Source organism: Manacus vitellinus, unplaced genomic scaffold (assembly GCF_001715985.3).
Source record: "Manacus vitellinus isolate BGI_N305 unplaced genomic scaffold, ASM171598v3 scaffold_7_pilon, whole genome shotgun sequence".
Taxonomy (NCBI): Eukaryota; Metazoa; Chordata; class Aves; order Passeriformes; family Pipridae; genus Manacus; species Manacus vitellinus.
In genome coordinates, this window is record NW_021940813.1 from 28,007,640 (window position 1) to 28,033,619 (window position 25,980).

The window sequence follows — 25,980 nt, forward strand, 5'->3', positions numbered from 1 at the left end:
CCTTTTACTTGTATCTGAGAACTGTTTCTTAGTGTTTTCTAATTTAAATTGCTCTTTTTCTTGATAGTCAGTCAAAAACTATCGGTTGAGAGTATCAAGGAAACAATTCATTCTGAATTACTGGAATGCTGTGTTTTTCTTCACATTAGTTGGAGAAATTTTATTGCCTTTTAGTGTGCTTTGTTTTCAAGGTGTAAAACAGAAGTTTCGTTTGTTTTGCTTAAGGAGGTCTGAGCTCTGAAGACTGTTATCACTGGATTCTCTGTCTTCTGCAAGACTTGGAATAGGAGTGAAGTGTCCTCAGCTGCACAATCTCTGTTTGCCTTAGACAAGCCATATTGCTGTACCCAAGTTTATCATAGCTAAATAACAGTCTTCCTTTGAGGTGATGTGAAATTCTGTTTCATGTTGGGAATGATTCTACAGAAGTGACTGCAAAGGAATGGAACATTTTAACATGGGAACTGTTGTTTCTGTGCCCATGGAGAATTGTGTGGTTTGCTCTGGAGTAGGATATGGTTACCCTCTCTGTCTTATCTCTATATCCACCTTTTTGAGAGCAGTATTACCTGCTTACTCACATACCTGCTTTGGGCACTGCATGCCATGAATGTCTGGGAAAATCTGAAAGACCAAAGTTTAAATTCTTGTTCTGTTATAACCATTCTCTAGATTTGCATTTCTTGTTCTTTACTCCATCCAATTTTGTGTCTTCCCTGCCTTACTATTTCTTTGACCATATTTTACTTAAGTTCTTATAGTTTGTTTTGTAATTGCTACAGGGAGCTCTCTGAATGATTAATATGGTACATTAAATACTTCATCCTGAACTATGCTGTGTTTTTTCTGATTGATGCTATATATTTCAGCTTCCTTCTGCAAGATGAAAAGTGTAGGTTTATTAAGCATTTTCTCTGGCTATTTGAAGGAAGACCTACTCCTCTGGTAGACTTCTGTTTCTCCTTAAACAGAAGGAAAGGCTTTATCTTTTAAATAGCTTTGTCTGTGGGGTATCTTAGCCAAAAATTCCTGAGACTATTGCTGTCATTATTATGTGCAACAATGAAGGCTTATTTAAAAATACATTAGAACTTTGACCAACTCTTGTACTAAAAATAATGGCAAAAATTTCTGAAAAAAGGTATGACCTCTGCTCAAACATATGTGCTGTTTAAATACAGCAAGAAATGGTCATAGTGTTAGGTTATGTAATTTTGCTAATAGGCTTAAAATTACTATCCGTGTCTTGTCTATAGCTCATACCAACAACAAATAAAGCACAAGACTTTAGAAATATGTTTTTATGAGAAAATTATATGAAAAATAGTATTTTAAAGGGATTTTAGTATTTTTCTTGCTATCTTTATTTGAGAAATCAAATTGACAGTGTTTAGAAAGCATTGCTAGAAGCCATAGTCACGGACTGTAATCTTTCTGTGCCAAGCACCCTAAAATACTCTTCTAATACTGCTAATTTTTTAGTAGTTGAATCTCACTAATTTCTTGTAATTTCATTTTTTACTAGAAAACAAATTAGAAGGCTAATGGCCTTCTGCAAACAGCATCAACAGTGTAAACAGATCAGCTAGTAAATATAGATGCATTATGGTTGCTAAATAAAGAGATCTGCATATTCATTTACTGTATGGATATTTCTCAGTAATATAATTATACACAGTAAATTTCCATACTGGAAGTTCAAGGAATTCTAAAATGTCTCAGCTGATCTGATATTTAATCACCAATTTAAATCATTAGCAGAATTGCTTGACAGTAAACTGTACAATTGTCCTTGTAACTGACATATATGTCTGTATTCTCCAATTTGTGAAAATAACTTTATTGCATAATAATTTGCAGGTATTCATTAGGATGACTAATAAATAGGCATGATTCATTATACCCCTATACCTCAAAATCTTTTTATTCCCCCTCACAATGTAGCTTGTTCATAAGCTCATCAGATGACTTGAAAACAAACGATTCACATCTCATAAACCTGCTCTATATGAGAATTTGCTTTCAGACTCTAGGTTTAAAAAGCTATGAAATCCAGATGAAAATTGTTTTTTAACCTATTTATATAAAACCTATTTTTATTTAATAGGTTTGTAACGAACATGGTAAACATGGTTTTGAAGTACTTAACATGATCATAACAGAACAACAGGCATGTATATACAGGCACTACTGAATATGAGAGAAATTAAAATCCTTTTCTGGTATCTAAGCAGTTTATTTTTTTTTCTGTGGGGACATTTCATTTACAGTGAAGAAGAGGCATCTTAGACTTATTCTAAATATATCACATATTATTGTCAGTCCACTTCATTAATCAGAGATTGCACTTAGCACAGTCTTTTGTACAAACAGTAATCAGTGTGTGCTGGAAAGACTATAACCCCTTGATTTGACCAAAAATGTCAGAAGGACAAATAATTTCAGGAAAAATTGGATGACACTACAGGTATGCAAAAGCATTTTGCTATTTCTGTACACTGCTGATTACAACTGACTAGGTAATAATTACCCAACCATTTGTTCTTAGAGCACTAGGCCACGTATTACACTTTCTTGCATATTGCCTATTTAAATCTTACTCTGTTGTGTCATGTATATACAGTTCACTTAAACTAGAAAACTTGTATATCTTGATTATCTTTTGCTGTCACTGTGTCATCTCTTTATGTAAACAGTGGCTGCTAAATTATGTTGATCTTCAATAGTGTTTTCTCTGTGCTCCTTTTGTGGAGAATCTTTATTTCTTTGGAAGAGTTTCTGTGCTGGTTGGGTCAGTGTGACACAAGCACCCAGCAAGGTACCATCCTGTGTGCTGGTATGAGCAAAGCCTCAGCAGATTAAGCACTGGGTGTACATACTGGGTCAAACCTTGCTGAACCTGTTTTGTAGGTATTAACATTGCAGTGCAGCGTGTAAAACTTCTCCACAAAATAAACAAGCCTGTATTTTCACTTCTTCTTGCTCTGGGCATGAATTATAGTTCTCTTTGATAAGCAGCTCTCTTGGTAGAAAACAAAAGAGTATTTTGTCTGTGCTGCTCTCAACCCAGATGTTTTAGCATCATCCCAGCTATACAGATGTTTCATGCTTTCTGCTAATTGTTGAAAACTTGTGAGCTGCCCCTTCCTGGAGTTGCCCTGGAGAGTGTGTTCCTAGTCCTCAAAGGATCTGACTGTGCATCTTGATTTGGAAAAAGACTGGTAGATCTTGCCATATACATACATATGTATGTATGTATGTAATATATATATTTAAAAAAGTAAAAGACAAAGCTGTTGTGACAGAAGGTACAATTATCCTCATGAAATAATAAAGGCCTACACAGATGGTAGCTTTTTTTTGGACATTTCATTCAAAACTGATCAGGATGAACACACCTTCTAGATACACTGCCAGCTCTTGTATCTGAAAAGGTAGTTTGACCTGTCAGTGGGAATTTGAGGTATTTAAGCTGTTATTGCTGTCCCTGTTTCTTCGACACCTTATCTTTGGTACCCAGAGAGTGTGGACTGCTGATATTGGTGACCGACATCGAATTTTATGCTCCTCTTTCCATGTCAGTGACTAGCAAAGTTTTTACAAGGAATTAAACCAGTGATGATAAAATCTTTCTTCGATCTAAGAAAAGATCCTTGACATGATTTGAAAGCTTTAATGTACTCGAGACAAATTTAGTATCTCAGCACAAAGATAAAATTCAGGATTGTGCTCTTTTCTCAAGCCCTAGACTTGAATGACTGAAATGCTTCTCTAAGATACTTTCTGAGAAGCACCTGTGCCACAGTAACTACTTGATGCTTCTGGTAGGGAAATTATTAGTAGCCAGAGTTGTATGTGATCTCTCTGGGGACATCTAGGGTATTTGTGAGATGGGAAGTATCAAGTAATAATCTTATTTCAGAAGCATTGTAGCAGGTGACTTCATATCTGTATGACTGACTGGATTGACATGTTGAGTTTTGGACAACACTGTCAAATTTTTCTATGGGGGTCTGCCTTGACCTAAAAATAATGAGGACAAATTCCTTTTGTCCTCCAAATAAAGATCACATATTGTTGAAGGGTACTTTTGCCTGTCTTCTGGAAAACAAACCTTTGCAAAAATTTACGGGCTCCCTCAAGGACAAGAAAAAGTTTTCCATGTTGCAAGGCTGTATATGCTGCTTTCTTTCAGACTCCACAAACCAGGCTTCATCTGCAATATGCACAGAACTAGTAGGATGCTGTATGACACTATCATAACATGCATCTGAATGTCCTGTTTTGAATTGCCTTTTGATGTTTTTTGCTCTTCTGGCCTTCTTAAGAGCTAAACTTGTTCTCTGATGTGGTGTTGTGTTTCACAGCACAATCCACAGCCCTCATGATCGAGGAGCTGACATGCAGGGCACAAGGGCAGGGAGAAACCAGAGTATATTTGTATTCCTGCTATTGCTGCCAAAGGCTTTTGCACTGTGAAACCCTGTCCTGGACTGAATTGGGTTAATCACAGAAATTACTAGAGAGAGAAAGATATTTCTTGCCTATGTGGTAGAGTGGGGGCTTTCAATAAGGGAGGGATGAAGTCGTTAGCTCATGTAGGACATGGGCTACATTTTGCTTATGTAATATTAGATGGCTATGTTATGACAGTATTCTCATTCCTGTTTTTTGCTTTGCATCTTGTTCTCATGTTCCCTGTATTTAACTTGAACTCACTGCTTCAGATTTGAAAGCAGGCACTGTATTCCTGAAAATAATTTTTTTCCAGCTGCATTTGTTGACCTCTAAAAGATATTATTACCTTTTTCCACAGGCTTATTTATATCCCTATGCTACTGCAACCACTGGAAGCCACTGCTGCACTTCTATTCCTAAGGGCTTTTTTTTCACTGAATAAGTATCCCAAAATAGGTGCAAATGCCACTTTAGTGGCTGTTTTTTCCTATGTAAGTTTTAGTGCCTTGTATATGGGTAAATACATTCATATGTACTTTCACTATTTCAAAGGCAAATATGCATTTTCTTTGCCTTTTCTGAAGGCTGTAATTTTGCATTGTTTGTTATTATTTGAAATACATGGTAAAATTAACCCGCCCCTGTTCTACAGGGATGATGAAAGATCAAATAAAATTGTAGTAATTAGTAAGCAGTGAAATGACCACACAATGGTTGTTTCCCAGGGATTTTTTTTTCCTTTTTTTGAAAGGTGGTCTTGAATAAGTTAAGATTTACTTCTGGTAGATTTCATTTAAGAATTAAGATGTGGATAATCTAACAGCCTAGATAAACTACCAAGATGGTGAAGGGCCTCAGGGGAAAGATTTAGGAGAAGCTGCTGAGGTCACTTGGTTTGTTAAACTTACAAGAGAAGACTGAGGGGTGACATCACATTCCACAACTTCCTTGAGGGGGCAGCAGAGGGGGAGGTGCTGATCTCTTCTCTCTGGTGACCAGTGACAGGGCACATGGAAATGGTATAAAGCTGCATTAGGGGAAGTTCAGACTGGACATTAAGAAAATTTTCTTCACTGAGAGAGTGGTCAGTCATGGGAACAGACTTCCCATGGAAGCGGTCATGGCACTGTCAGAGTTGAAAAGGTGTCTGGACTATGCCCTTAGTCATATTGTTTAGTTTTAGGTAGTCCTGCAAGTGGCATTGGTCCTGACGATCCTTGTGGGTCCTTTCTAACTTGAGATGTTCTATGATTGCACCTTTTTTTTTTTTCTATGCATCTGCCACTTAGGTCAGTAAATAAACCTTTGGTCCTAAGTGCCACAGGTTTCCCTATGTTTTGAGAAACAGTCCACCCTTTGTCATTCTTCAAGGTATGAAGTAAGGATTTAACAATATGAAAGAGTTTATTCTTAAAACTAGAAATCTTGCATTTGTGTGACACTTGGCTATCTGTTAATTAGAACTTTCTAACCCCTTGTTTTGTCTGCTAGCTAATATATTCTGCTGCTTTGCTGTGCACACACTCATAAAAATCAATTAAAAAGATTGGAAAGTTCACTGCTGCTCTGTTCTTTTCTGTGTTTGTTATGAATAACAATGTTTGTTCAGATAAATGCTGGAATAATTGCAAACTTGAAGCACAGCCTCACTTGCACTAGAGAAAAGTACTTTAGAGAATTCTATTCAGTATTTTACAGAAGCTGACGAAATTTTAAAACTTATTTCACTGATAGTCTGAAACTTTAGTGTGTTCCACAACAGATTCTGAGGCTTTTTTTTTGAGAGGTTCATCAAAGCATCAGAATATGCATTTCTTATCAAAATTGCTGATATGAGGAGCCAAGCCTTAGATATAGCCATGTTCACAAGCTTATCAAACTCCACAGATCTCTTAAGCTAAAATCTTCTTTTCTTGTTGAAAGTTTAGATGGGCTCAAGGGGATGCTAATGAGATATCTTGAAGATGAGTCTACTGAGGAATATTAAACACATAAAATCACACCTGTCTCAGGAAGTAACCTGAAGGTAATTGCAGTGTGGATGATAGCAGAAGCAGGTGTTGCGTATGCTTGTCCTGTTCTTACTCTTTGCTGTGTATCTATTCATGGCTACCTCTGCTGGAAGCAAGGTGCTGATGTGGATCAATCTTTGTTCTTTATGAACAGTTAAAGGAAGATGTTTCACTCCAAGTGTTATTGCATTCTCTTGGAGATCAGTATGCCTTGGAAGAAAGAACAGGCCAAAAGATTTGAACTGCTGATACTGAAATGACCACCCATGCTTATTTCATTATGAAATTCCCAGAGATTCACTCACCAGGACAAATGTGTTTGTAATGCTTCATGTGATTCATAGATTCTTTTGGCTGGCAGTGTTAACTCTTTGGCTGGGGACTAACACAATTTTGCTTTAATTTAATTTAATTGCTTTAAAGGGATTTGTTCTTAAAATGTTCATTTATGCTTCTTTTTCATGGGTCTGAAACTCCTAGAGATTATTTAATCTTCAACCTTAAGAGTTTTACTAAGAAAAAATTACAGTTTTGATAGTGCCTTCAGATTTGGTAGTTAAAAACATTCATAACTGTAATCGTAAGTGTTGCGCTGCTATGGATGGGATCACCAGTGACATTTCCTTTCAATAGTTAAAAGCAGCACTGATACCATGAAACAGATTTTAAGTTCATCATATGTGTTATAAAGTTGGCCTAGTATATACCAGGTGATATTCACTGGAAGCCTAAAGAACAGTTACACATTGTCTTTCAAAGGTGTCTTTTTATTAATTTGGATTTGTCTTGTCCTGTTTAAGCTCCTTGAAGACAAGCAGTCTTGTGTCCTGCAGGTTGATAAAGAGGACCTTATGTCTTATTTTGTCAAGGCAGTAAACACTTTCTTCCTCGAAAAGGGGAAGTAGATTTTGGTCAATAATACGTTTTTTTCTGTTACTTTTAAGTTACTAATTGAATTTATTGATACTGCTTGAAAGATCCTTAGATTTAATCTAGCTATTCCAGATTTCCTTCCATTGCTACCCTGCAAAGTCTTCTATCTACCTAACTCCTGCCTTGTGTATAGTCACAGATTGATCAAGTTTATTGCATATTTTCATTCTTATTTTATGATGTTGTGTGAATTAATTTTGAAGTGCCGTTTTCCTGGGACGTGTCTACAGCAAAAGGGTGTTGGCAAAGGTTCTATTTAGTGTTAGACTGGGCAAAGTTCTGATGTGGAAGGAGGACAGTCGACCTGCTGTCCTGAGGGGAAGAGTTTTGTGCTGAAGTCCTGGTTCTGAATCTCAGATGCTGCTGGTAGATATAAATACAACTGTTTATTTAGAAATGATGGCAGAATACCAAGTTTTTAATGCATTTGATCATGTGAAAAATAGCATCAACTCTTCTATTCTGCATGTTCTTGTTCGTTTTAAAAGTGGCATCTCCTTTTGTACTACAGTGGTGCAGTGATTGTTGATTCAGAAGGAAAGGTTACCTAGTAAACCAGCAGTTGTATTTGCTGTGTCTTGTGTTCAGAGCAGCTGTACAAGACCAGACCTTCTTAACTTCGTGTGACAGCAACCCAGATTGCAGTATGAGATTGGAAGACTTCATCTTTTTAATGTGACCCTATTGTGATTGCAGCTCTGACTGGGAAACTGCCAACCTTTTGTGTGAAGGACACAGACAAATAGTGGAAATTAGGAAAAAACCCTCCTATTCCAGACTTTTTTTTGTCCTGACTGTGATGCTTTCTGTATAAGTGTGTAAGGTTTTAAAAGTAGTAGCAAGGCTTTATGGTAGTCTAGAAAACAGGTCAAAGCTATGTTCACTCTAAGGACACTTCCACTAATGCACAGGCTTGTGATCAAATATATGATTCCAGCTGGGATGAAGTTTGGCATTTATTTTAATCTTTGGAATACTGTATAGAAACTAGCTGTGTTTCTACTGAGTGTATGTAGGTAGATATATTTATATATAAATCCTGTATTTTTCCATGCAATTACAGTATGGACTGTTTTACAAATATTGGAGTTATTAATACTGGACCGGTGGCATGCCAACTGAAAATGCAAATTTTTACCTTTTTTGTATGATGACTGAACTGCAATTTCTGTATTTCTAGTCTTTAAAAGGTTTTGAAAAGAGAGAAAAAGAAATGCTTCAGTTAAATATGGATATACTAAAATTGTTTTTAGGTAGTCAGTAGGTCACTGATTTGCAAGTGTTGTACAAACGAGAAAAAGTTATGTCTTTACCTCCATTCTATTAATTAAATGTGTGTGAACAATTCATATATGTATTTTAAACACTTAGTGATTATCAATGTCCATATGGACTTGTGAGTCTTCTTGTATGGAATTCACTGCAAGATGAGTTTTAAGTTGTGAATACCTTATCTGCTGGTCAGAACTTCTGTCCAGCACTAGGCATAGCACTTATTAAGAAAATACATATGAAAAAATTATGACAAATGTTTTTTATTCACATATTCTTTGATATTTAGAACCTGCTTTTGAAAGAAACCCAGTGTTGTTGTCCTTTTTGAAAAGTGTGCGTCATTGGCATTATGTTGGATTTCGTAAAACTAATCTTTAAAAATAAAAAATGGTGATTTTTAAGCTCAAGGGGTAAGCACCTTTATCAAACAAGATTAACAATTCTATAGAAATGCTTGAAAGGGATTTATTCTCTGTGTATAATCCTTTAATGATACTCTGCAATACAAATTCATCAGAAAAAGTATGAACTGGTTTTTGTTTCTAGCATTTCAAAGGCAGCTCTTTCTCCAGAATCCTCATGAGCCACCAGAATCTGGGTTGATTTATAGACTAAATTTTCTTTTCAAAAACATAAATAGTACATCAGATCATTAATAAGTGTAACAAAAGTCAGGGTTTTCAGTCACATGAATTATGAACTCTTTTCCTGGAATGCATGTGTACAGCCAGGTTGAATACAGAAACACTCAGTGATGATTTCATCATAAAGTGCATGAGAGGTAGCAAGAAAATACCAACAATTGTCTGTTAAGTGCAAATATGAGGTAAATATTATTCCCCTTTCTTTACAAAAATAAAAGCTTCTTCTCAGATATGGCTTAGTTACATTTGTGATGTGTTCTTGCATTGCTCCAATAGCTTACACACTGAAAGGGATTTTCAAGGACAGCTACCTGCAGTGTTTACACTTTGCCCTTTTGAAATGTACCTCCGGAACTGTTAAGTGTTCTATTCATTTTTTATGTTTGTTTTTTTTTCAGACTGATCTCGATTATGTTAACAGTGTTGTTGCAAGCCTGGAAAAAGAGTAAGTTGTAGTTTTATGGGGGGGTTCTTAGTTTATTGGTGGGTTTGCTTTTTGATTTTCCTTTAATCAGGTTGTGATAAGTAATTAATAAAAAAACCTCTAGAAATAAGATGTTATGCCTTTTTGTTTCTTGGGGCTTTGGACTTTTGAACAAAAAAGTAATAGATGACAAAGTAAGAGACAGTGATTCAGTCAGTTAAATTGTAGAACAATAAGTAGTATTAAATTATTTGGTGCAGCATAAACAGATTTATGTTTATGTTATGTTTATTTTGTTTTAACATTAATGGAAATTTGCAACACTGTGTTAAGGCCTTGTATTCCATATGTTTAAAGAGAGCTGTAGAAAAAAAATCACTAGGTACTGAACAAAGAAAGGCAAAAGAAATGCTCAGGTTGTAGTTTGATTCTGCTTGGTGAGAGGTGATAGTGCTCTGAAGGAGATGCTGAGGAAAACAGTAATTTTTTATATACTGCTTCTGTTTTACACGCCTTGTTTGAATAAGTCGTTTTTGTAACCAGACACAATAACTGTACCAACAGAAAGCGAGAAGGATGTCTGCAGAACTCAGAGTCTCTCATGTGACTTTAGAATGTTTCTATTGACAGATTTTCTACAGAGATCAATTCTGGCTTGGTGGAAGTAATAGCCCCTCCTGCATCTTACTATCCTGACTTGACAAACTTGAAAGAGACATTTGGAGACTCAAAAGAGAGAGTAAGGTAAGTTTATTCCTCCAGATCTTTTCCCATCTCCTCCCACACCCACACTTTCATTGTTTATAAAATGGCAAGTGGGATGTGAATTCTTGAAATGTTTTCTTACTGTAATTCTTGCAAGTGTGGGGATGCTAAAAGTGCTCTGTGAATCCATCTCATTCCAGCTGGTTGTGTTGTTTTGTGCTTGATTAGAGCCTATGCTTGGATGTATTAATTTCGTGTTAAATTTTGGGAGGAGAACTGAGATTTGATGTATTTTTATTCCTCTATGAAGACTCTTCTGTTTACTGTTTTTCTTCCTGAAATACTTCCAGTAAAACCCAGTAGTTCCTGCTAAGTTGCCAATTAAAATGCACATGTGTTTTTAGTGAAATGCCAGGTAGCTTTCACAAAATCAGATTCAAATTGAACCAGTTTTATGTCTGTATTAAAGCATAAGGTGAAAGCTTTGTTCCTTTTTTCAGGCAGAGGATTTCCTGAGGGAACAATGCCAAAAGTAGCTGTCCTAACATTTCACTAATATGCCTCATTCTTCATAGTGAGATTTACTTTATATTGCCAGTGTGTATTGAAAACCTTTTTTCAGAAACCTTAAGCTTTTGATTTAATTTCAGATGGAGAACAAAACAAAACTTGGATTATTGTTTTCTTATGATGTATGCCCAGAAAAAGGGAGTTTATTACATTCAGGTAAATTTCTTTTCTTTATTTTGAGACAAGTTTTAAAATGAGTTTCCAGAAATTACGCTCTTGGACACTACAGACCTACACAGAACAAAGATAACTTGATCCCATAGTTTAAGGAGGGCATTAAGTATGGTGGTTATGGTGTATGAGGAAGTAATTTGAGAAGGACACTGTCTCACTGTCTCTGAAGGAAAAAGGAATTTGTCCTATGTGACTTAAGATGCTTAGCAAAAAAAGTGAAGGAATCCAAACAGATTAACTACTCTTTTTTCCTTGTCCCCCAAATGAATTATTGTTGAGTTGCCTAGGCAAAAAAATACCAGCATAAATTTTAGTGGAAATCAAGCAAAAATCCATTTTTTACTTTCTTTTGAAGGCAAGTGCAGTGTCACTTTAATATGACTGAGTATAGACACATTTTCTTTTTTCTTTTTTAAAGAGGTTTCCAAGAACAGAGTTAAGCAGTTCTTCTTTAATTTGGCTCTGAATTGTTCCTATCATGTGTTTCTGCTTTGAAGTAGAAGTCTTACCTACAGGTATTGTGGATTTAGCAGCTGCTCTAATGATCTTTATTTAGATTTTGTGACTGTGTCCTTAGGGTGTAAAGTCCCACACATCTCGTCTAGTTTTCATAAAGCTATACTGACTCCTCTCTCAGAGCTCTTGGAGTCTCAGCTGTCTTGGAAGCTGAGACAACATGAGACAGTCTTGTTTGATACTGAATATTAATGCCAGCACATGGGGGAGAGCATGAATGCACTGGGAGAAAGGACAGGAAAAGCAGGGTCCTTAATGCCTGCACTTACTAATTAAAGGGATTGTAGCACCCCATGTTGGCAGTTCTGCTGCCTGGACTAGGTGGTTAGTTTAGACTATGCACCTGTGCTTTTCTTGGACAGTTAAACCCAGGTGAAATGAATCCCGTTTCTGTAGACAGTGTCTCGGCTTCTTGTCTCAGAGGAGAAACTCTTTCAGTGCTGTTAGGTTTGTGAGGAAAGAGAGTCATGTTTGTGTACAAGTAATACAGATATTCTGCTTGTTCTCCTGAAGATGTCACTTAGACTGACATTATTTCATGGATAATTTTTCTCTGAAGAAAGAAGGTGGAAAAGCAATGTTCTCAACTAAGAAGTTGAGATATGTTTGTGGATTCTTACTGCAGAAGGATTCTGTATTGGTTCTCCACAAAGAGACAGACTGATCCCTACAACAGTTATTCCAGTACTAGGATTAGACATATATGGCTCTGTGTTAACAATATATGATAAATCAGTATTTCCTAACTGTACTTTTTCCTATGGCTTTGATGAGGCTTTTTTTTTTATTTGTGTTGATATCACTGCTATCTTCCTCTAGCTTGAAGATGACATCGTTGTCAAGCAGAATTATTTCAGCACAATAAAAAATTTTGCACTTCAGCTTGCTTCTGAAGATTGGATGATTCTAGAATTTTCTCAGCTGGGTTTCATTGGTAAGAAAATGTTCACTTTTATGTAGTTTGAAATAACACATTCATCCTCAGACTGTAAATGAATAGTGATCTGACTTCAAAGCTATCCTCTTTGTACTGAAAATAGACCAAGAGGTAGAAATTCATTGATTTTTTTTTTTTTAGGATCTCTGGTTTAACTTATAGTTGTTGGTTTGGCCTCTCATTTGTTTTGTATACTTTTGTATGACTGAGGCAAATTCAAACTGTTGGAAAAGAGGGCATTTTTATAATGAAAAGTTAATGAATTTATAAAAATACAGTCAAACTGCAAGGCATGACTTATTTTGAATTTAACTACTGTTAAAACAAAAATGTCATTAAAACACAACTGACTGAAGTAAAGAAAAAACATAGAACTAACTCCTCCTAAAATAACTTTGTTGATGTTAGTGCCAAAATTTCCCAGAATCAGCAGGCGTCAGTTGGTCTTTGTTGCAAAGCCTGCTCTATCTCCATCTTTTTAACTCATCAGGGAGAAGTTATGACAGTCTGCTTCTTCCTAGATGTGGCTGGAGTCTGTCTGTCATTTGCAATGAGCAACAGGGACAGAAGTTATGCAGGATCTCAGGTTGTTGTGGATTGACTGCCAGGGTGCTGTAGAAATTACGTTATGGTTCTTCACTCTTACACTAACATGTTTTATAGAGAGATAATAGACTTGAAAGCAATGAAAGAGAAGTTTTGAAGGGGTTTTACAAATAAAAAGGTTATTTCTTTACTGCAGTGATGTATCATGATCTGTTTAAAAGCAATAAGCTGGGAGATACAAGAAATTCTTGTTGTTCTCTTTACTTTGGATCTACTTTCCAGAGAATAGTTTCATTTTTAGCTCAGTGACCAATAATGGTCATACTGAGAACTGAGAATGCTGGCACTATGTGAATAAATACTGTCCTCTTTCCAGCTCAGCACCAGGTGTGCAATAGTTCCCTGACTTTCAGGGTCTCAGGGGCTCCTGGAGTAGAAAGGAAAAGAGTAGTTATCTCTTATACATGCTATTTTGGGGTACAGAATGGTACTTTGTACACTTGCCTTCCAGTCAAACCTACAGAAACAATGGAGAGGAGGAGAGGAAATGGGCAGAGTAAAGTCTCCTTATATACCTGACCACCACATAACTAATCTGCTTTGTTGCCTTGGGCTACGATCAGAGATGCATTGTTGCTGAATAAATTATGGGACTGGTTTTGTCGCCTGAGAGGTGGGAGAAATAGGAAATGAAACTGCCTAGTATAAAAAATTTAAATAATTTGGGCCTTTGCCCTAAATAGATTTGTCTCTTGGGTTGGGGAGCCCCATGCAACATTCTGTTTGTGTCAGCAAAGACTGGTTGAGTACTGGCATCTGATTAGACTTTATTTCTACTTTTGAACAGTTAAACACTAACCCCAAAATTTGAATTTTAGCTCCAGTCCTAATTGCGCTTCAGAGGAAAATTCTGTTCCTGAGCTGTAGAAGTAATTTACAGTTACTCTACATTTGCTTGATTTGGTAGTAGAGCGCAGTCACAAATTGCCGTTTGGTAAGACTAACATATCAAAATGTGCACAAAACAAACAGTTTAGGACATGCACTGTCTACCCCATGCAGTTGTATTTCAGATCACTTAACTTGCTTAATATCTGTGTATTTCACACCCCTCTCTGTTCTCAGTGCTGCTGTAGAGGGCACAGTGTCTAAGCCAGAAAGAGCAGATAGATAGTTCTTAGTACTGAGACTTGGCTTAATCAAAAACACAACTGTTTAAAAATATCTTGTTTTTCTATACAGTTTATATACTTGTGGTCAGTGTGGGCTATGAAAACGGCTGTAGTTAAATTTAGTTGTTAGCTCCTGCTGCTTGCATCCCTGTTCTTTTTTCCTTGTATCATATTTGTTTACCTCTTTTTAATTAGATGATATCAGTAGAATTTCAGATGCATTTAGCTATGGCTACACATCTTAATGTTGCTTTTCTACCTAGAAAATTAAATTAGTTTTTTTTTCTTCTCCCAATTTAGCTACTTATCCTGCTTTTAAGTTTTGAGAGAAGAATTAATATTCATCAAAACAACTAAAACTTTTGGTTTGAGACACATTGTTGTGCTGTAACCATGTATTGCATGGAAATTTTATGCAAGTAATGTAGATTTGCCTCATCTCTGATTTCCCTTTATGGATCTTGATGCAGACTGATACTATGGTTATTTGGTAATGCACATAGCTATGGGGAAGAGCAAAAGTAGTTTGGGGATGAGTTTTATGCATAAATGTCTAAGAGAGAAATTAGAGCACCAAATTCATAGAATGGCCTGGGTTGGGAGGGACCTTAAAGATCACCTAGTTCCAACCCATCTGCTGTGAGCAGGGACACCTTTCACTAGACCAAGTTGCTCAGAGCTCCATCCAACTTGGCCTTGAACACTTGCAGGGATGGGGCATCCCCAACTTCTCTGGGCAACTGTTGCTTAAATGTGACTGATTTTGAAATAATCTCTAAAAAAGAGAAGTGTGGCTGATTCACTGTAAGCTATTGGAAACCTTGATCAGCTTGCAAGTTTGCTAGGTAAAACTTTTTTTGTCATGATGTATTTCTGACCTGAAAATTTAATTTATGCAAGTGCTACATGAGAAAGTGGCAAATGTAGCTATTTAGGCTGACAGCAGGATTATAGAATTCTGTCACCTCTGCCACAGAGCAGATGTTGCTTCCTTTGGTTTTTTTTAATAGTGAGAGCATAGTCTTAAGTACTGTCAAGTATCTAATAAATAATTTGTGAGATGTATGATGTTTCCCTAAGAAGCTCTGTGGAAGAATATGCATCTTTTGCTCCTCTGGATTCTGGTTTGCACTGCCGGTCCCTGTGACAGAATGTAGGAAAGTCCTACTAGCTTTTTATGAGAAATATTGATTTATCTTCCAACTGCTTGAGAGCTGAAGTGTTTTCCAGAGGAACTGCAATACTCTGCACTGTTTCTATGCCAGCTGTCACAAACAGTTAATGGAATGGTCTGAAATCAGCCTTTACATTGTCTTATATAGTTCCTCTGAGTTCTTACTGTGCCCTGATGTTTTAAGGCCTGTTGTTCTGAGTATTTTAAGTTGTTCTGATTACAATTTTGCTCAAGCTGTGCACATAGTTGAAGTTTGGGGAAGAGTAGATCAAGTCAAACATTTGAGCTTTAAATAACTTCAAAGAAGTTCTGGTTTTAATGCCAGTAATTTGCATATCATTAACAGGGAAAACATCGAAAACATCAACTATAGTTAGAATATGTGCTTGTGGGTATAAATTATTGTTGGTGTAGACTCAGTGCATTTAATTATTTTTATGCAGAAGAATGAAAATGAATGATTTAGATGTTTGAAGTTCAGAGAATTGTAGCAAACAAAGTGCTTTATTTCAAGTATGTCTTGTACTTATCAAGAATACTGAGAGGACCAGAATAGTTCACTAAGGATGGCATTTAAGTGGACTGAAAAATGTATAGAAGTCTTGGCAGGGCTCAAGAAATAGAAGAAAGTAGTCCACAATTATTTTTTTCCACTCCAGGCTCTCATTTTTATCAATAAATTATATGGAGAATGTCTTCTACATTTTGCATATCTCTAGGGGTTTATGGAGCAAGATTTTGCCTTTGAGTCTTAATTCCTTTGGATTTTGAAGTTTCTTTCCAATGGTAGGTTGTATGCATCCAGAATCTGCAACCTATGACATTTTGTCAGCAGAGTCTCCTGGATTTCTGTATGTTCTCATGTACTGTACCAGTGCACGAACACACAGCAGGATGAGCTGTTGCTTCGGTTGTTGTCTTTGGTTTGAGACAGTGCATGTTGACTGCAGTTTTTTGCTTAGGTCTCTTTGGCTTGATGATCTTTGACTACCTATTGGGGGTGGCCAGTGAGCATTCTGTAGCCTAGATTTGGATGGCATCTCAATGTTTCTGTGGCTCACATGCTGCTGCCATGGGAGGCTGCAAGACTGAAGGACCTTGGCAAAGGCTGCTGCTTGTTCTTGGGCTATGGCTATGCCCTAGGGAAGCCAAGCTGCTGCTGCTGCTGCTCTTGCTTAGAAGAAACTAAGGAAGGGCTTGGCTTATTTGGATTCAGAGGGGTTTGGGTGTTGGATCTGTGGAGTAGGAGATACTGGGCTACTTTCTATCACAGAGGCTAGCTGTGGACTGTCAGGGTTCCAGAGTTTTGAAGACTTGTTTTGCCAGAGACTTCACTGAAGAGCTCTGTTTTTAAGCTGCTGTAGGAAGTGTGTTCTGGAGAAAAAAGGGGAAAAATGGATCTATGGCAGAGCTACTGTGATGGTGGTATCTTGAGACAGAAATGATGGATGAGGAATGCAGTGTTACACCGAAGGATAAGGGACCGTGGCAAAGCTGTGCCAAGCTGTGTGGAAGGTGGTGACAGCATTTCAGAAAGTGTGTGGATATCTGTCCTTGGTTACTGAAGGGAGACAATGGCATGTCTTGGGGGCAGGGTGTTGCCTGTTCATCTTCGCTCCAGTGATCATTAGAAATTAATGTGAGGTGGCTTTGTCTCCACTGTTGAACACTACCATGGTGCTGGGCAGTGTAATGCAGAGAGGCCACTGAAGATGCTAGTGCAGGTACAGTGAGCTGATGCTTACTGGTTTATTCTGACTAATTGCAGTTGGATGTATCAGAGTGGCTTGGGTTTTTTTGATGTTGGGATTTTTTTACATGGGGGGTTTTTTGTTGTTGTTTGGTGGTGGTTTTTTTGTTTGGGATTTTTTTTTTATGTTTTTGTTTTTTTTTTTCCTGGTGTGTCCTATGATATCACCATGGCAGCTCAATTATTCCTGAAGTCCTGGGTGGTTGACTGCATGGTGGACAGTAGTGTGCTGGCCTAGAGAAAGGTGCCTCCGGGCCTAGACTAGTTTGCCCTATGGAAGTAAATAATTTGTTGATACTCTGTTTCTATTTTAGATAAAATTAGGATAACTTAAATTAGGGGAAAGAGTAAATTCCTACTCTTCAGTTTTGTTCTCAGTTTATTTAATTGTAGGTAAGGATCCTGTACCTTAACACTCAGTTTTAAGCTACATGGTCTGTGAATGATGACAACTAAAGACTGTAATCCTTGTGCTCTTCAGAAGATGAGCTAGTCAAAGGAAAAAATGTCAGTCTGATTCTTTTGCTCTGTCCTTGGGACAAAGAAGAAAAGGATTCTAGAGCAGCCTGACTGTGTATAGATCCTGGAAGAGGATAAACTGTCTCTTCAGTCTGCTTGCATTGAGATTGGAGCAATACTGTGGGGATGTTTCTGTCTTCTGAGTTGCAGGGTATTGTGCATCTCTCTGACACCTCATGGGAAGGTCTGCTTCCTATGGAAGCAGATGTGACTGACAGACTGCCTCAGCAGGTGCCATCTAGAAATGATGGTTTCAGTCCCATAAACATCACAAAAACATCTGATTAGGCCCATTTTTCAGCTGTTGTTTGATTAGGGTTTATCACATTTTTCTGCCCTATGCCATTGAAAGCAGTAGGCAGAGATGAATCACCAGGAAAATTGGGAGCCTGTTTAGTTGGATGTGTGACAAGCTGAAAGCTGTTATTCTGCATGAGTATTTTGCACAACATTGTACAAATCATATGATTGTTTCCTACCCATTTTTAAATATTTACTTCCACAAATAATGTTTTTAACAATATGACAACATAATGTGTAAATAGTAACAATATACTAATAAAAATCATAACATCTTTCTTAGGTCTTTTAAGAATAAAGCCTTGCAATTTTCCCTAGTTTTTAGTAGAAGTTGTCCCTTGCGTAGTGGGAGCTTCAAATTTTAGTTACAGTGTATTTTCAAGTGGAGATACCTATTTGAGAACCTCATTGCAGCAACCACTTACAAGTGATGTCAATGTTTTGGCTTTATAAACAGCCAAATTAAAGGTTTCTGTAAGCGACAATTTTGATTTAACAGTGTCAGGTCATTTATTGTTTTACCACATTTACTTTTCCACCCCACTGTGTCACTTAATGAATCATCATTCCAACATATGAAATAATTGGCACTTTTGTCAGATGCTTCCTCCATATTTGTTGAACTGCATCATGTTGTAGCCTCGCTCAGACCCCTCCAAACTCATCTCAGAATTCCATAGTAAGTATTCTTTCATTGGCTATGTTCTTAACCAATTTCACACAAGTCATAAAGAAATGAGATCGCATCAGACATTTTCTGGAAAGGGCAAGGCTCTTTAGATGATCTTCTAAGTATCTGTTCCCTTTTTAAGAAGATGAAGGATCTTGCAATTCAAGATCCTGGCATTCTCTAAGCAAATCCCTGTAAGGGTCTGATACCTGGTAGTGTCGGAACACAATGGGGCTGCTGCAAATTTATTTTCCCTTAAAAATGTGGTTGTTGCTAATACATGTAAGCTAACAACCCAGCTTTCTATATCTACTCTGATATTTTGTATAATGTGCCAGGATAAGTTACCTGTTCCTGTAGAGAAATGTTTCATCCCTGTTACAACAGAGATTTGAACTCCCAGCTCCTTGTGCTGTCTTATGTTAGCCTTCTATGAATTACAGATTTCAGTGAGGCCTAAAAGAAAGAGAAGTAACTGAATGTCTGGCTCTGAATGATAGTCATGTACAGTCACAGTGAAAATGTATGTTCCTAATCACTAAAGCCTAGATAACTTTTTAATTTTTGTGTAGTTCTGGTTCAGGATGATACTTCAGGTATATCCCCTCTTCTGTTCGTGTAAATGCGAACATCCTCCTTAATGCCTTAGTAAGATAGACTGCTTGCACCATTTCTTCACTTCCACTCAGCCACCTACTCAAGTAGAGTGCTACACTGCTGACAGCTCTTAAGCTTCATATAAAATGTTCCCTATTTGCTTGTCATTCAGACTAGCCTATATGGCTCCTTAGTGGCCTTTCCAGGTAATTTTGTCCTCTTGTAGATGAGAACAGAATCCCATTTTCTGATGAGTGTGGGAAGTGGTTTGGGTACCTGAGGGGGGAGTCTGTTCTTAATGTCTACTCCATCTGTTTTTTCTAAGAATAGGAGAAACTTTTAGAACCTCTACCACTTGTGGAACTTGTTATTTAGAAAGCCTATGGAGGCCTCCTCACAAGTGGAAAAAACCCCCAAAACATTTCTCATACCTGAGTACTGTTGTACAGGACTCTAAAATGTGGAGAGACAGAAGATGTGCACAGGAGAAGAGCTTCTGTTGGACTCTGATCCATTGATGCCCACATGCCCCAAGAACCCATCCCTGTTTAATCCAGCACTGCCCACATCTCAACACCATCTGCAGAACTGAATCACTTCAGCCGGTGTCTTCCCAAGAGATTTATTGGTACACAATGTCTTTCTTGCCTTCTCCATTGTAGCCTAGCAAAGTAGAGGCAGACTTCATCTGCAAACCTAGCAATGTTTTCTGAATCTGACTTTAAATCTGGAACTGCCTTTGGAGTTTTAGCTGGCACGCATTCATGGAATCGTTTTGGTTGAACAGACCTCTGAGATCATCAAGTCCAACCGTTAACCCAGCACTACCAAATTCACCAATTAACCGTGTCCCCAAGTGCCACATCTCCACATCTTTTAAATACCTCCAGGGATGGTGACTTAAGCAACTTAAGGCCCCTGGCAACCTGTTTCAATGCTTGAGTGCAGTCCCTGGTACAAGCACTCGTCAGTCTGTTTTGCTCCTGGTTGTCTTCATACAAGGTACCTTTTTTTAACACCTTTTTTTAACACAATAGCCCAGTGTGTTGGCCACCTTTCTCTTCAGACATCTGTACTGGCAGAGAAGTGTATTCCACAACCACATATGTGGTTGTTCATGTTGATAGTAAATAGCCTTTCTTCATCAACAGTGAGTTTCCTTCTTTTGCAAAGGCCTCCTTTAAGCCTCACAGTTTACAGGGTTCCCAAGAATCCTTTAGCATAGTGCCACCCAGAATGGCACTGTGCTATGACCCAGAAGTCCTGCTGATCGCCTGTGCACTTCCAAAAAAAACTCTGGTTGCTGTGGGCTGTCTCTCTTCTATTGTGTTGTCTCTGGATATGTTCTATAGTTTCCTTCTTTCCCTTGGATTTCCTGCACAGAAGGATCTGAAGTTAGTGGTAGGTGTTCCGTCTCTGCTTTTTGTACCTACAAAAACTGAGATTGTGTGACTGGGCAGATAACACTTGCAACAGCTCCTCATCTCAGATGCTTGAAGCTTACACATGACATGGGGAATAGTAGATGCCAATCCATAAATCTTCTTTCTCTTTTTTTTGCAAACTGACAATTTCTGTTCTTAAGGAAACTGTGTTGTAGAATACCTTGAATATTTTGATAGCACCAAGATCTATTACAAGTTCTTATTCTAATAGTTGTTTTGTTTAGTTGACAGTTATTGAACTTTTAATAACATTGAGATTTCAGGTTGTTCATTGCTAGCATTTCTTGTCTTGGCACAAATTTATCATCTGATTTCAAAAGACAATGTTATCTCTAATCTAAAGTAACTCTAGTTATTCTTAATGTCACCACAGGTAAAATGTTCCAGTCTCCAGATATCACTCTTATTGTAGAGTTCATATTTATGTTTTATAAGGAGAAACCTATTGATTGGCTCCTGGACCATATCCTCTGGGTGAAAGTGTGTAACCCTGAGAAAGATGCTGTAAGTTTGTTTTTATTATAAAACTTTTAAAATGTTTTTGTGATGGTGAATGAGTTGGTTTTTGTGAGCTGGAAACTAGCATAGCGTGTGTTACCATTACTGCATGTTCTGGGAGTCTTTCTTCCTGCCAAGATTTTTATCTCAAAAAGAACAGTTCTCAGAGGCTTATAACTGTTATTGCTTCAGATTTTGGACATGAGTGAAATAGGATGAAAAGCAAAAGTTTAGTTAATTTCTGTGTGTAACAGTGCTAAAATAAACTCATGTGTAACCACTGCTGAGGCTCTGCAGAATGTCACTGCTTGAATAGCAGTCTTCGAGAAGGTTCCAAATGGGGAATAAACTTTGGATTTTGGTCCTTCGTTTCTCAAGTAGCACTCTTGCTGAAAGACTGAATAAACAAGTTCTGTGCAAGAACCTTGAACAGTGTTATATTTACACATCAGTCTTGGTAGATTTCTGGAATGAAAACAAGAACAACTGGATAAATAGGCCTAGGTTCTTACCTTGTGTTGGTTTTTACTAATGTGATTTTTTTTTATTCCACCCTTCCCTTTTTCCCACACTGTTTCAGAAACATTGTGATCGACAGAAATCTAATCTACGGATACGCTTCAGGCCTTCTCTTTTCCAGCATGTTGGCCTCCACTCTTCTCTAGCAGGAAAGATCCAGAAACTCACAGTTAGTAGCCAATATTTCCCTTCCTTTCCACAGCAGGCCAATTAAATTAAAAACTTTGTGATGGTTGAGAAAACAGGCGTTTTCTTGTTGTCTTGCATTTCCAAGCACAGTGTATATTGCTCCAGTTGGAATTCAATCTGATATTAACCGGTTACTATTGAGTATAAGAAGTGCTAGTCTCAGCTAATGTGGATTTTTGTTGGAGATATTTTTTCTCATTTTTTTACTTTTATGGCATGCTCATCTTACTAATCTGTACAAGATCTGATGCACCCAAAATGAGTAATGCATTCGTTTTCCATTTTAGGCAAATGTTTAAGTGTAGCCACTTTGGAAAAGAACATAATAAACAAGGTTATCTGACCAGCATGATGTTTGTCTGTCTTTCAATTAGGATAAAGACTTCCTGAAACCATTACTGCATAAAATCCACGTGAATCCACCTGCAGAGGTTTCGACATCTTTAAAAGTCTACCAGGGGCATACACTAGAAAAAACCTACGTAGGGGAAGATTTTTTCTGGGCTGTCACACCAGTTGCTGGAGATTATATTCTTTTTAAATTTGACAAGCCAGTCAATGTAGAAAGGTTAGTAATTATTTGCCTTTGGTCTCATATATAAAGTTGCTTGTGCCAAGAATGTTTGAAGATAGAATTTGGGACTGTCATTATAACCTAAAGTGAAATGACATAGGACATTTGGAGTTCAGCTGAAACTATGATCATTACTGTCTTCCCTCCAAATCTTTTACTACAGTAAGTTTTGTCTTGCTTTTTAATTTTTTTGTTCATTTAATCTGGAGCTTTTTTGATAAATGCAGTGCAAAACCAGCTCTTCTCTGACACTTCATAAGAGAATTTAAAAGAAGCCAATTTGGTTCTGCTTGTATTTGGTTGGTCTGCTTCTAATTACAGTGCAATTGTACAGCATGGTATGTGGTACAGTATGTTGTGCCCTGCAGCTTCAGTCCCTTGGTTGTCCAGATCTGAAATTGTGCTGGAGCATATCACCATGTCCCCAGACCTGAAAGCTGGGAGCTCTGGAGGGTCATGTTTTTTAGGTGTAGCTTTAGGGCTTGAAAAAAGTCACCATGCTAAGACTCCAAGTTGACCTATTTAAAAAACATTAAAATTGAACCAAAAAAAAGGGGGGGTGTGCCTTCAAAATACAAATATCTGTGATTTGTTAGAGGACTAAAAGTGACTTCTTTTTAGCTATTAGTTAGATTAATTAAGGATAATAGAGTTTGCACTGTAGAGATTAGTCATCCTTTAGTTTTATTGAGACTGATCTGCTGCTTTGCTGCTACTGTCTTGCCAACATGGTAGTCCAAGACTTATAAATGGTTTATTTAATGTCTATTTAGGTGTTGCTATGTTAGTGGATTCCTTTTCTCCTTACTTCACATAACTTAATGCGTTCTTTTTAGGCCAATGCCTATAACCCTGTAGAAAAAGTTTCTTTGAATGAATTTAACTGGGTATTAAGGAGCCCTTTTTACAGTCCTGAACTGAATACAGTTAGTCAACTTCTGTGCCTTGGTACATTATCAAAGGCTAAGTCTTCACCTTGGCTTAGTGCAACAGTGAGGATCAGTAGTTTCCTTGTTACTATGTTGTTCCAAACTAGTCTGACCTGTGAAACTCAAATTTGTTGTTTGAGATGTCAATTACTCTTTCAGTTGATTTCTATACTTTAAAAGACTTCCCCAGTTAGCTTTCCAAGATGCATGTGTTAAGGAATATGACTGCCATACCTCCTTGGATTACAGGCAAAATATTTTTTTTAATCCTATGCCAAGAGTTTAAAAAACACTTTGTTTTGATTTCTTTTTGATCACATTTTCCTTTTTAAAGTTACGAAGTAAATGTTGTCCATTTTGTTGTGTTTGTGTGGTGTTTATTTAAAAAAGAATCTATGTTCTGAATAGTGTAAGTGTAAGCAGCAAATTTTGATCTTGAGTGGATTAGGATGAGCCAAATGCTCAATGGCAATTTTGGAAAGCATTGCTAGCAAGTGTCATAGGTCAGCACTGTTATAAAAAATGACATGCACAGGTCTGAAGAGAAAAATTTTTGATACGTACTGCCTGAATGGTGGAGGGAGCTGGGGGAATGAGTAAGTACTACTTATCCATGCAAAAGGTGGGAAAATAGTGTTTATTGTTGTGCCCTGGAAAATTGTAGCTAGGCCTAAGGTAGTTAACATCTACATGCTGTGTTAAGAACAGTCTTAGCAGTAGAGGATTATATCTTTTTTTTTTATGCTATTATTTTGATTTATTGAAGAAATGCATTTTAGTTTTAGAAGAAGGGAAGTATCTTGTGTTCTGTTGCTTCCTCAAAGCAAATCCACCAATTAGAATGGTGCTACCTGTTCAGACTTAAGTTTAAGGTTATTTGAGCTATCATTGCAAGCCATTTCAAAGTTTATTATGAGTTTTAACTTCTGTTGCCACAGTGTCCTCAAAAATACAGTATTTTGCCTTTCTGAAGTTAGTGACTGATTAGAGCTACAGATGTTTTAATTTCAAATTGTCGGGGGCTTGTTTTTGTTTGTCTACATAATTTGAACAGCAGCAGTAGATTTTTGCAGGTGAAGGTCTAATGGAGCAATGGTATTTCCTGATATTTCAAGGATGCTTGCTGAGGCAGTCAGAAATAAAACTGTGACTTGCAGGTTGAAACACAGAAAAGGGAAAATGGACCAAACATTACAAGACTTACCTGGTAGGGAAATACATCTGATAGTAGGAATTAAGAGTAGAAAATACACCTTTTATAGCCATCCTGTGTCTGTGAAAGGATGCAACAAGTTGTTTGGGTTTTTTTAAGTAATAGAAAAGCTCTTGGAATTTAAAAAAAATTTTGTCTGCCAAGTCAGTTTGAGGTATAACTGCTTAGTAACTCCCATAACAAATTCTTGATGAAGAAGTTTTTTAATGGAAATATTGACCATAGCTCTGACTGAATGAATGGCAGGTCTGTTACACTGTGACAGAACACTAACTTGTTCCTGTAGTTTATTTTTCCATGCCAAGTGTTTTGCTGAAGTGAATTTGAGTTTTCTGCAGTTCAGTAATTAGCTTTCATTAAGTCTTTAAATATTTATGTTTAAGATCTGAGAATAATGTCAGGAATAACACTGGCAAGGATCTCTTAATAGCTTAAAATGAGAACTGAGCTCACTTCACTGAGCAGAAAGCAACATGTGTGGCTATTTTATTCAAGACCCGGTTGGCAGATCCCTGCTGAATACTGACCAGTCAAAAAGGTGGTTGTTGTTCTAAACCACACCTGGAGAATGTGTAAATTGAAATCTTCTAACAGTTATTTTAGTAACAAGCTCTTGCACTGAACCTTTTTAGTTTTTTTCCAAGCAAAAGATCTCCAGTCACAACACCAATGTCCCTTAATACTATGTTAGGGTCTCACTCTGGTTTTTGCAGTAAGAAAATACATACATTTCTTTCAGTAGCATATCCTTGAGAATGAAAGTAGATTGAAGGACTTTCTTCTTAAAAGCAAATTGCACAGCACTGTTGAAGTATGGTTTGGTTTTGGTTTGTTGTTTTGATTTTTTTTTTTTTAAATAAATTGATAAATGCTCAAAATAGCCTACATTGTAAAGATAAGAAATACTGAATTTCTGTCCCTCCAGGTTGTTATATAATTATTGAAATCCACCTTGCTCTTTTGGTATGTACACTGCTGTTCCAAACACAGATTTAATTATTAAAACTGAGAGTTAAATTTAAGAGTTTCTTTATGAACCAGCCAAAACACATCTGAGAAAGATGTTCCTTTGCAGCTCTTAAGTGATAGTGGTGTCCATCATCATCACAGCCATTTCTTTTTTAAGTGCCTAAATTTCAGAGTCCTCCTTATGGATGTGATTGACACAAATCAGATATGGTGTTCAAAGAACATGTGCACTAATTACTTGGAGGAAGCCCTTGGAAGTGCATAACCT

The 25,980-nt window shown here is 37.1% G+C and overlaps 1 protein-coding gene across 1 annotated transcript in view; it reads left to right on the plus strand.

Moving 5' to 3' along the window:
- Positions 1-25,980, plus strand: part of MGAT4A (alpha-1,3-mannosyl-glycoprotein 4-beta-N-acetylglucosaminyltransferase A) — a 72,706-nt gene that overhangs the window by 33,080 nt on the left and 13,646 nt on the right. Inside the window, exons 6-12 of the mRNA XM_008934180.2 lie at positions 9,721-9,767; positions 10,377-10,490; positions 11,102-11,177; positions 12,531-12,645; positions 21,195-21,325; positions 21,900-22,007; positions 22,402-22,595. Coding sequence (XP_008932428.1) covers positions 9,721-9,767; positions 10,377-10,490; positions 11,102-11,177; positions 12,531-12,645; positions 21,195-21,325; positions 21,900-22,007; positions 22,402-22,595 — 785 coding nt within the window. The remainder of the gene's footprint in view (positions 1-9,720; positions 9,768-10,376; positions 10,491-11,101; positions 11,178-12,530; positions 12,646-21,194; positions 21,326-21,899; positions 22,008-22,401; positions 22,596-25,980) is intronic.